Source organism: Hibiscus syriacus, unplaced genomic scaffold (genome assembly GCF_006381635.1).
Source record: "Hibiscus syriacus cultivar Baekdansim isolate YM2019G1 unplaced genomic scaffold, ASM638163v2 tig00112255_pilon, whole genome shotgun sequence".
NCBI lineage: Eukaryota > Viridiplantae > Streptophyta > Magnoliopsida > Malvales > Malvaceae > Hibiscus > Hibiscus syriacus.
Window position 1 is genome coordinate 569,998 of NW_024063285.1, and position 12,992 is coordinate 582,989.

At 33.6% G+C, this 12,992-nt stretch overlaps 1 protein-coding gene across 1 annotated transcript; it reads left to right on the forward strand.

Annotated features, from left to right (window-relative positions):
• Positions 1 to 1,943: 1,943 nt before the first annotated feature.
• Positions 1,944 to 2,357, forward strand: LOC120176823. Its single transcript, XM_039183145.1, has one exon. It carries the CDS (start codon positions 1,944 to 1,946, stop codon positions 2,355 to 2,357), a length of 414 nt encoding a protein of 137 aa, XP_039039076.1.
• The last annotated feature ends 10,635 nt before the right edge of the window (positions 2,358 to 12,992 follow it).

Genomic DNA, 12,992 nt, shown 5'->3' on the forward strand with positions numbered 1-12,992 from the left:
TGAGTGTTTTCATTATTAAATGGTTAAGAATTTTTAAAATAGATATTACCTATAACCATTCTAAATTAATAAAAAATAAATACATTTTTAAAATTGTTGAATAACATAAAATTGATGATTGAGATTAAGAAAAAAATAGTTTTTATAAAAAGTAATTAAATTTTTTTATATTTAAAAATTTTAATTTCAATTATCAAATTTAATTAATTTAAAAAAATTAAAATATATGTAAAATTAAAGTTTTGTATTATATAATTAGGATTTATATACAAGAGAAGGTTAATGTTTTTTTTTCCTTAGCTTCCTTAGGCTTTGTTCTGATTAATGTAGACTGATCTATGTCACACATCTAGATCCAAGTCATACATAGGTATGGGCATGGGTCGAGTTTGGGTCGGGTTTCGGTCAACCTGACCCACTCGAAAATTTCACACCCTTCACCCGACTTGACCTAATCCGCCCCGACCCGATTTTTTGAGATAAAATTAAACTCAACCCGAAATAATAAAAAATATTATTTTTATTCAATAAAAATAGTGATTTAATTGAAAATAATATATAGATGGGTATTATTGTAATTATTCCTAAATATATAAGGTAAAATTATATTTTTTGGGTCAGATCGGATATTTTTCATCCTAAACCTGAATCCGACCCAACCCAAACATACCTTTAAAAACCCGACCCAAACATGAATTTTTTTTATAAAAAAACCCGATCCGGGTCGGAACCCTTCGGATTTGGGTCCTATGCCCATCCCTAGTCACATAATTTTAGTAGGTTAATCTTCTAATATAGACTTTTTGTATATACAAAAACTCGAACTTAAAATATATTTAAACGATATTAAACTTCTTACCGCTATTTAAACTGGTTCCGTCGAAGAGAAGGTCAATCTTCTGTGACCTGAAAGGAAACAAAATTAATTGTTCATGATTGGATGTTATTTGATTCTTATTAACTATGCATCTGAACCATTCATTGAATCTGTTTTTCATTCACTGAACCAAATTTAAAAATGTAAAAACGAGCCGTTCATTGAACCATTCCAACCAAGCGCTTCTATCTCTTCCATGTGTTTGGAGTTTTTTTTAATTAAAAGAGAGTTATCAAAACTTCTTACCTTACACTTAATTTAACAACATTTACTTTGTGCTAGGAGTAAAATTTAAGGGTGAAGTATACAAATAATTTTTGATAGGGTGTTGTTTTATAGTATCATTTAACTATTAAAAGTTATAAAATGATCCTTAATTATAAGGTATTGTTTAGTTCCTTATTATTAAAAGTTACAAAATGATCACTTAACTATTTATATGTTCTAAACTCGTATTTTTTCGTTAAAAATTTGATTAGATATTAACTTGTTGATTAGAATATGATAAAATCATATTTTAATGATATCTACTGACACCATTATTTCTTTTAAGTACTGGTTCAATTATATAATATTTTAAGCACTAACTCGATGACATAATGTAAATGAAGAATTGATCCATAAAATAATACTCAAACGATTCTGAGATCAGATTTTATATTCATATCAATCAACAAGTTAACTTTCAGCTCTAATGACCACAAATTTTTTTATCAAAAAAGGACGTATTTAGAACATATGAATAATCAAGTGATTATTTTTATAATTTTTAATAGTTAAATGACTCAATATAATAATGTCCTATAATCAAAAGATATTTTGTAACTTTTAATATTATGACGATTCAATAAAAAAATCCTATCGTTACAGTAACTGTTATGATACTTGGCTGTTATGATAGTTTTGTGGTTATCTAAGTTAGTTACATTAACAGGCTGTTGTATATATTGTTTACTTTGTACATTTCTTCCTCAATGAGAAAGAAGATTCAACTTCATTCTTGATTTTTCACGGTTTTCCACTGTTATATGGTATCAATATTCTTCTCTTCTTTTCACGATTCATCATGACTGGTTCGTTGAGTGATAGCTTTGATAATGGCAGCAACCCTTATTGCTTACACCAATCCGATAATCCTGGCATGGTTCTGGTTACGCAGATTTTGACCAACGATAATTTCCATAGTTGGAGGAGATCAATGATGCTTGCTCTTTCTGCAAAGAACAAACTGGGTTTTGTTGATGAGTCGATTCAGGCTCTTGATTCTTCTTCACCGGAGAGGTTTAGTGCATGGACTAGGGCTAATAGCTTTGTGAATTCTTGGATCTTGAACTCTGTCTCCAAAGATATTACTGTGAGTTTGCTTTATCATACTACTGCGGCAGAAATTCGGAAAGATCTTGTTGAACGTTTTCAGCAATCTAATGGCCGAAGGTTATTCCAGTTGAAGAACAAGTTAAATGATTTGGTGCAAGGCTAAATGTCAGTAAGTACTTTCTATACTCAATTGAAAATTGTTTGAGATGAACTCTTTTCTATTAAGCAGTTATGTAATTGCTTAAATTGTTCCTGTGGAGGAGTAAGCGCATGCTTGAGGAGCAACAACAAGAACAGGTCATTCAGTTCTTGATGGGATTAAACGAATCATACGCTCATATAAGGGGCAGATTCTTTCGATAGACCCATTGCCTTTTATATCTAAGGATTTTTTCCTTGATCATTAGGAAGAAAATCAACAACTGTCAAGAATGTTAATCTAGTTGTTGAGCCTGCCTTTTCTGTCAAGACAACTCATGCTAATCGAAAGTGTAAACCTATTTTGTCCGGGATATAATTATATTATTAATACTATTTATTTTTATTTTACAGCCCAATTACAACAAATTCCGGAGTCCAGAAATTCAAACCCAAGACTTGGATTCAAACCCGGTTACAAGAGCCAGATCCAAAATTGACCCGTTTAGATGTTGCCACCACCCATGCCTTTCACGTGAAACCTGCATCAAATTTGACACTAACTCAAGCCAAGTCACTACCGGCACAAAAAAAAATCAAACCAAAGTCAAGAAAGCACCTAACCCGAAAATCATGGGATTATTTCACCTAAACCCATCATTATCCTACCAAACAAAGAGAAAATCAACATGCAAGAAGAAGACAAGGGATATTCGGTGGAGAAGAAGAAATAAATCGGAGGATTTTCTGATTCTTTATGAGGGAGCAGAAAAAAAGTAATGGGAGGAGGACCACAAAACCAGAAATTTATCAGTGATCATAGAGGGGGGTCTCGACAGCAGCAAAACACAGAGGGTAAACAAGGGGAACTTCTACTTTTCAGATTCGAAATAAAATGGGGGATGGGTGAAGTTTTTTTTCCTGTATTCGAATCAAGCAATGTAAAAGAAGGGTCTTCCTCCTTTCATTTGAGAAAAAAACAACAACAAAAAACACAACATTAATAAAGAGGTATTTATCCCATTTTGTTTATTTTCCAGCAAAGATTCATGTATATGGTTTTTGTTTGAAGCTAGGATAAGGGTTAGAAGCTTACCGAGAGCGTGTTTGAATTACCGTAGCTTAAGATCGAATCCTTGAGATTTGTTCGAGAAACCTTGCATATGGGTTGTGGGGTTTAGTTTTTAGATCGTGACTTTAAAATTGAAAGAGTAAGAATAAAGAGAGATAGAGTGAAAATTATTTACCTTGATTTGGTTTCATCGTCGGAGTAAGGAGCCTGGGGTTGTGGGTTTCGGTTTTCAGTCGAATTAGATAGTTTAGGGGTTCGTGTTGTCATCATTTGAATCGTCATTGTGATTCCTTCAATCGCCAGTCGGAGTGTGAGATAGCCACCAAGCCGACGGCCATGGTGGCTAAAGGTTGCAATCGGCCATGAAAGGAAGTAGAAGATGAAGAGAGTAGCGTCTGTGTTGAAAGAGAGAAATGAAGAGTAAAACGGCGCACATCTTAGGCTTAGCAGAAATGGGATTTGATTTTAGGTTAAATATTAATCTAATGTTTTAAATAAAATGTATGAAACGACAGTGTTTTAGTGGAAAGGGATCCATTTCAGTGCATTGGTTGGGTTATTTGCACAGTAAATCCTGGCCATGTTTGTTAATGCATTTTAGTCCATGTTTCATGATTTGTTAAATTTCAAATTTTGCCTTCAAGTTATACGCATGCTATATTTTAATCCTGGGGCTATGTTGTTTTAAGTTTTCATTTTAGTCTAGTGTAGTGTTTCGGGTCTATTACAATTTTAATTTTAGAATGTAAGATTTTTGTGTTTTTTTTGCTTTTGTTTGTTTAACTAGCTGTTTCAGTCCCATATTATGTTATCTTTAATTTCTTGCTATTTTTTATTTTTTTAAACTTGTATTTTTGTCGGATTGTGTTTTAGTCCCCATATTTAATCATTTTAATTTCTCACTTATTTGTACGTTTGAAATATCATTTTAGATTTTTTTATTTAAATCGTATGAATAGGTTTATCTTAACATTAATGTTTGGAATATGATTATTATTATATTTCATGATTTAAAGTGGGCATAGTTTCTAATTTTAACCCCAAATTTACTCCCTTTGTATTTTAATCACTATATGAAACCTTTTCTCTTTTGTAAATATATGTTCTTACTTTTGCATGTCTTCGCGTTTCATACATACATTTTATCTAGAAGAGGTTGCATTTGTGTCCCTGTAAATATATATATATATATGTATGTATATGTATTTTATAACTAAGCTTAAGTTTGACTTTAATATTCTTGAATAAATATTAATTGAAGCATGTTGAATATTTCTTTTTAAATAATTATGTGAGTTTACATTGGGTATTTATTACATGTTATATTTAGATGCTTGGTTACATGTTTCAAACTTTATGTATTTAATTTAGATGAGATAGTGTAGTGCCTAATTTAATTTCCATTTTATTCATTTGTGTACATATAGGACTAGTGTCATTTATCTTATTCGAATAATGTTGTATGATTTGTATGATAACCTCACTTGCTTAACTCGACATTATTATATAATTGAATTAAGGGTAATACTTTTTTAATTTAAAATTATTTTAAGTGGTTGTCTTAACTGGTTAGAAATCCGCTTTGACGATTTTAAATTAAAAGTGTATCCCATTAGTGACACCTAAAAATTGATTCATCACTTTAAAATTTGGGAATGGAAGAAAAAGAAATGTTTGTCTATTTAAATTTATTGAGAAAATGTTGTATAACTATTTAAGATCTAGTCTCAATATTTTTAAATAATTGAATATTCTTTATCTTTGTTAAAGGATTGGTAATTTTGGTTAAATCTATTTCGGTGCTTTTTAATATTATAAATTCACATGTTTTTTGTTTTGGGATCATAAATCAAATTAAAGACGAGTTTGTAAATTTTATTGCAAAGACTATAATTAATCGACTAAGTACCAATTTAGGGCGTTGTGAGGTGCTAATCCTTCCCTACGCGTAACCTACTCCCGAACTCATTTTTTGGTAACACATACCTCCATTTGTTGTTTTAAATAACAATGATTTTTTATTTAAAATAAAAAAAAACGTTTTTGGGTGTCCAATCACACCCTAATCAAAGATTGGTGGTGACTCCTCGAACCGTATGTTTTTTTATTGTAATGGAATTTCCAAATTTTCGAAACTAGAGGTTTTTAAAATCACATTCACTTTTATTTAAAATCTTATCTGAAGAAAATAATTAAAAATTGGTGTGCTTTTAAATCTTATCCGGGAAAAAAAGATCGTTTCGACAGCTTGGCGACTCCGCTGGGGATTTTTTTAGAGAGTCAGGCCTATAGTCGATTAATTGATTGTCTTTGCAATTGAAAGTTATAAATTCGTTATAATTTGGTTTTTGATCCCCTATTTGGTTTCAATATAATTTGTTCATAATTTGGTTAACTAATAAATAGTTGTATTGATCTGTTTGCTAATGGTTTCAGATTAATTATGTGTTGAAAGAGGATTGATTTTTGAGTTTTTTTTATTATGTGTTGTTTTATTTTCACTTTTCCTCACACACTGCACAGTTGCATTTGCATAACATGAGCTAAAACCCCGCTCTGTCCTATTTAAGTAGGAGTAAGTAACTACTCCCTCGTGTGGTTTTCACCTCCGTACGGGATATTGAAACACTCCTTGGGTTCACGTCCTATGATCTCGTGAGGTTTTCACCTTCGCAATGACATAAGGAACTGTGTCCCCTCGAATTGAACTCGATCTGAAAGCATGTGATGGGCCATGATTAAGGGTTGGTAGCCCAAGGGGCACCGACAAAGGACAATTTGAGGACCCTTTACTTTAGAACCAAGCCCAACATAGTAAACTTAAAACCCAGATACGGCCTTACCCATACCATTTGATCCTGTGAGGAGAGTACACAAGGAAAAGCTTATTTGAGCATTCTTTAGTGTAATTTTAATTTCTCGAATAAATGCATGCGAACTAGAAATCATGCGGTTAGGGTTTTTTATGAATGACAAAGTATATGGGTAGATATCATGTTGGGTAAGATTTACTAAAGCATGATTGAGTAGTCAACATGTGAGGGTAGGTTATATATTAATGATTTTGATACTTATTATTTTGTTATTTATCTTATGTGGACTAACCCATTTTTTTCCTGTGCCTATTTTATTGTGATTTTATTGCATTTGAATCTTCATATCATTCAAAGGTGTTAATTCGCAAGTGATTGACTAATAAGAAGGCTGGTCATAATGAGACAAGAAATTCTTAACCATGTAGTTAAAATCGAGAGATCCAAAGACGTTCAAATAATTCTTGAAGAAAGACATCCGATGAATGAAGAAAGTTGAAGCTGATTGAAGACTTCCTTTAAAGAATCGAAGGCCAATATATTCCCTCAAGAGACGAGGAGACCCTTCACAAGATCGAGATGTTCCCTCAGAAGATAGATATAGTCATACCAAGAACGAGAAGACTCTCCACAAATACACGAAGACCACTTTGCGTTGAAGTAAAAATGGAGATCTCAAAATTCAACATTCGACGTCATTAAGTGCGATAAAGTACACTGACAACTTAGGAGTACGACTCAAGGAAATGAAGAATCACAATTGTATTTTGACTACATAGTGTAACGAAATCTTGTTGTCTAAATGAAGGTTGTTCTATAGTGGTCACTTTTGGAATTAACACCTTGTGCATTTGCATTTGCATTTTCATTCTTATTTTACATAAACTTATTAATTTATTTAACTATTATTACTTTTTGTCATCTTATATGTACTATCTTCTTTGTTATGTTGTTTTTTCTTTGTTTGCATTGCATAATCATGACATAATCAAAAGGTGTTAATTTGTGAGTGATCATCATATTAAAAGATTTTCATGATGGACAAAGGGTTTCATGATCAAGTAAACTATAACACAGTCAAGAAGTGGCATCCTGAGAAAGCTCGAGAATGATGGATAGTTATTCACACAAAGGTCACATGTCTGACGAAGAGTAAAGGGAGATAAGAGAGATAAAAGAGCAGATGTCCAGGATGATGGATAGAATAGAAGCTTTGGCCAAAGGAAGTGAGACTTCTACAACAGAAAAGAAAGAGCTCGATCTTGAGGTGTCAAATATGCAAGAGACTACTTTAGAGCCTTATGATTTTAGCCAGCATGAGAAGCCACAAACAATCATTGTTCGTGTCAACAAGCTGTTTGGAAATGCCAAGGAAATAGTGGAAACTATAGAACTTCAGAAGGATGAAAAGAAGCCATGCAGTAAAAACTCGTTGGTGTTTGATAGTGTTCTCCTAACATCAGGGGAAGTAAAACTGGAAACTCTAGCCCAACCCAAGTTGAGAGGTGGTTCTCGTTGTGATTTCATCCCAATATTATATAAGGAGTTGTATGAGGCACTGTTAGAAGCCCGAGAAGTGGTCTCGCATTATGTGAAACCTCTGCAGCCTCCATATCCAAGTTGGTATGACGTCAGTGTTCGTTGTGAATATCATGCTGGAGTTTAAGGAAATTCTATTGAGAATTGTTCTACCTTCAAACGACGAGTCCAACTTCTTATAGATCATGGAGTATTGGAGTTTGAATTGAAAGGACAACCCAATTTGGTAACGGATTATCCTATTGAGTCTGAACCAAAAGTGACCAAAAGTAAGGGTATCTGTGAAGACATTCAAGAGGAAGATTGTTTACCAAAGTACGAAGCTCAGATTCATCATCTAAGAAGAGAAAATGATAAATTGAGTAGAGAGATGGAAGCCATGCGGGATGTTTTTCGAAGGATCAGTCAAGCCTTTAAATTTGCTGGTATAGGAAATGTCCCAGATGAGTGGATAACAGGGGTCACTAAACTGAAGAATGATGCTGAACAGTGGAGAAAAAATTGCAAGGTGTACGAAGGTCGAGCTGAGAAGTTTTCTCATGATTTACAGATTGCAGAAAGAATGCGTAATATAGCTGTTGATAATTTGGGAAAGTATAAAGCAGAAAATCAGACGTTGAATTTGTTCATAGCCAACATGGAAATTTTATATCAACGCCACAAGCAGGAGAATGAAGCTGAGCTAGAAGCCACTAGATCCAAGAAAAAAAAGTTGATGAAGATAGTGGATGACTGTAGTGATCTTATGCAAGAGTTTCATAACCACAACGACTTTCTTACAAGGAAAAATCAACAACAATATTTACAGCTCCGAGAATCGGCACTCAAGATAGAGAAAAGGGATAACGTCATGAAAGAAGCTATAACCCAAAAAAGCAATGTGGCTCACAAATGGGTTGATTTAGCTGGCTTTGCAAGGGAATTGAAGCAGATTGACAATTCAACACCCGAGCATGAGTGGAAGTTAAATTGTCTTTTGAATGAGATAGAAAAGTTCGGAGTGAAAGCTGTCCATTATCTGTAAAAGTTTGTTTGATGTACCAAAAACCTTTGTGTTCAATGAAAATTATTTTAAGATGATCATTCTGGAATGACATCTTTTGTACTTGCATTTGGCACTTGCATCTGTATTGCATGTATTTATTTAAGCATTTTATATGCATTAATTATGAAAACACAGAAATAACTTATGGAAGATTATGTGACAGTAATAACAAGATCATTTATTCATACTACTTCCTCATCATCATGAACAAACAAATGAAAGCAATGGAGCAATCTAATAAAATCACAAGATCAATTGAAAGAACAGTTGGTCGGTTACAACAAGATACGAGGAATCAAGCGTCGGGTTCTCTGCAAGGCGTATCAAATCAAATGATCCAGGTGCTGGCACCGCAGGCTATTGGTAGAGAGAAAATGGATGATAAAGGAAATCAATGCCATCATACTAATGCATCAAAAGTGATAATCTACCCCGGAGCATCTAACTAAAACCCAGGGATGAGCATCGTTAATTTTGAGTAATTTGAAGACGAATTCAAGTGTTTGAATGAAGCCATTAAATATACGAAGGTCGTTAATGCCTCTCACAAGGAGTTAGAAGCTAGAGAACTCAGTTTTGTTCCTGATTTGGTCATCCCACATGAATTTAGGGTGCCTAATTTTGAGATATATGATGGCACCAGTTGCCCTCTAATTCATATGAGATGTTTTGTAGAAAGATGGAAGGGTACCTAAATAATGATAATTTGTTGATTCATTTCTTCCACGAAAGTCTTGCTGTGCCAGCTGTAGTAAGGTATAAACGCTTGAACAAATAGCAAATCAAGACATGGGTCTACCTAGCTGATGCTTTTCTGGGGTAATATAAACATGTTAAAGACTTAGCCCCAAAATGTCATGACCTTCAAAGGATAAGGATGAAAGCTACTGAGAGTTTTAAAGAATATGCCCTAAGATGGAGAAGAATGGTAGCACAAGTTTAGCCTCCTTTGCTAGAAGAAGAAATATCATGTATGTTCCACGATTCTCTCTCAGCTCCTTTCTTTGAGTTAATGCTGGGAAATTTGACGAATGGCTTTAAGGATCTTATGATGGCTGGAGAATTAATTGAAGATGCAATAAGCAAAGGAAACTTGAAAGTTCACTTCCAAACGTCCAACTGATCAAAAAGAAAAGGCTGATGAGGTGAATAAATGTCACATCCAGAACTCCCGCAACCTTAAAAGAAAAGGGGCAGCAGGGTACTCGAGTCATCCGAAGAAAGTCCCAAGATCGAAAAATACTTTGAGATTATTCCAAACTTCTATCTCAGATATGTATTCCCATTTGGTTAAAGGCCAATACCTCAAATCGAAGCCAATGAAATTACCACAAAACCCTTCTGCCCATAACTACGATCAAGATAGTGTCTTTGATTTCCACTTAGGGGCATTGGGGCATGCTACGGGGAATTGTAGGATCTTGTTCAAGGAGATAGAGATGCTTGTTGAAAATGGGACGTTGACACAAGAATTGGTGGAACAATAGATGACGAGCTTGAGTAGGGAATCAGAGCGTAATGTGTAACACCCGATCGAGTCAATTTTCCAAGGTCATGAGAAATGAATCAAGTTTTAATCTTTTAATTCTTTAAATATTAAATGAATTAAAGGTTCTTTTACTACTTCATTAATTATATGCTTTAACAAGAGGCAAGATTAAACCTTCTATGTCCCATCCAAACCCAAAAGAACCATTGTTGGCCTTCTCACCCGGAAGTAACACCGGGATTGAACTTTGACATCAATTCCCCAGCCTCAATAAATCCTAAGGGCATGATGCGGACCTTTCCTGCAAGAAAGATAAGATGGAGTGTAACATATCAATGGCATACTAGGACCACATAGAAGAATAAGAGATAAAATGAATCATTGAATAATTCTATCATGCATTAATTATATTGTTTTCATATAAATAAGGTTAATCCTGAATACTCGTCCCCCTAGGGATACCTCTTTTACAAAGACTTCCATGTATGAGATGATGAACGACTTTGTTTCATTTATCCTTTTAATATATATATATATATATATATATCCTTTGTGGTCCCCTTTTGAGCCTATAGTATTTTTTTTGATTCAACCCAAACCAAGGATCACCCTCCACACTGAGGGGCAAAGGTGAAGAACATCTGTTCGCATGAGTAAAGATCATCAATCCAAATTTTGCTACAGAAGCAAGTCATGATACCACGAAATAGACCAAATACAAAGTGCTCAAAGATCAAATCGAGTTGACAACAAAGAGAGAAAGAAGAAAAAGATATAGCAAAAAAATGAAAGAAAAAGATAGAAAAGAAAGAAAGAAAAAAAAATAGAAAATGATAAAAAATGAAAAAGGAAAAAGGAAGAAGAAGGAAAAAAAACAATCAAACACCTCAAGACGAGCAGTTCAAACATTTTAAATCTATTCACCCGAAGGTCATGAAACACCAAAGAAAAATAAAAAGAAGAATAAAAGACGCACAAACAGATTCAAATCAGGCAGACCACCCTTAAACACTTGTTTGGGCCTATTTATCATTTTCTTTCATAACCGTGAGCCCTGACCTACATTACGTACCTGAAAAGTCCCTTCTAATCATAAATGGATTTATAAGTGGAGAGACTATCTTCAAATTTCATTCCGCCCCTCAGGGTTAATTTTATTTGTAAATAGTTTTTTAAAAAAATCTTTAATGCATGATAGGGAAAAACAATAAAAGGAGGGTTCAAGACGTAAAATTTTAGATGACGTCTTGAAACCAAAGGAGAATTCGAGTTGAAAACCTGAAAAGGCAGCTCGAACACAAAGATTGTCAACCACTGTACAGAAGGTTGATCTTATACATCTATTGATAAAGCATTGCACAATCCAAAGGCGCTCATGAGGGCTGAGAACCAGTGAACATTTCCAGAAAAGAAACATAATGGTTGCCTCATCAGATCAATAAAATGCCAGAATCAAGAGGTAAGAATCCAACCTAAAACACTTAACCTTCCCAAGTCAACCTAAGACTTTTAACAACGTTAATCTTTACACTTTTCAAATGTATATAATTTTTAAAGGATTAAAAGAAAATTTAATTTATTTGATATTCAATAAACTCTTGTTTTACAATTTGTTTTGATTGTGAGTATGAAGAAAATTACAGCATTTTTGAAATTTATTTATAAATTTTTCAAATTTCCAAAATAAAAGAAAGGATAAAAACATTTTCAAGCAGGACAATTTCAAATGTGAAAGGTCCTTGAAGCTGGTGAGGCTCATTATGCCTCTATTGGAGAAAAGGAATAAGCGATGCCAAAACATAAAGCATTCCACAATCTTGAAGTAAATGGTCCAAGAGAACAGAATGAATGAAGAATAAAAATTGTAACATTTCATTGTGACGTTGTCAATAACCCATCAAGAAGAAGATGACCTCATTATTTAAAAGGGGCACATATTACAGCATGTATAAAATGCAAGACATTTTGTTAGAATAATTAATCACTTCTTAAGTGTTTATGTCGATATGAAGAGACGCCCTCAAATTACTTGACAACACAACTGTGTAGTGACACCAGAATGAGAACATTCAAGTTAGGATATGTTGGGCACAAAGAAATTCATGAGTACCCACTTTGGGGCATGACCAGAAACCCAGATCATGTTGGGATGACAAGATTCAGACCAAGAAGATATTGAGAATAAGTCTTACAACTTGAAGTGTCAGGGGAAAACCGTGAATTTGAGCAGAGCTTACCTTGTAAAGAAAATCAATCAAGCATCAATTAATGGCAGAGTCTCGGAAAACAACTCTGAAAGTATGTTTGAGCCAAAGACAGAAAGGGGGCATCAAGATCATATTACTGATCGCAACAAGAAATGAAACATTTCTTTTGAGGCCATAATGTCGATAAAATAAAGACAAAAAACAAAGACCAAAAGATGGTTGGCCAGAACTTCAGAAGTTGCAAGCTGCTACACCGATATTTGCTTAAACCCTAGAGAAGAATGATCAAGAGGAAGAAGGCCTGGTTCTCCACTTTTGAGTCAAAGTAAAATTGAATCAACATTTACATCATTTGCATAAAAAATGCATTGTATTGCATTCGTATTTCACACATAAATATTTGGTTTTTACAGATCTTCCAAAGAAAAAGATTCATGGTATTAAAATCCCAACAAGAGAAAGCTAGAATTCAAACCTCAAATATAGGAAATCTTA

Bases quoted from the DNA above. Each gene is read 5' to 3' on its own strand.
- LOC120176823 (XM_039183145.1), top strand. From the start codon at position 1,944: ATGACTGGTTCGTTGAGTGATAGCTTTGATAATGGCAGCAACCCTTAT.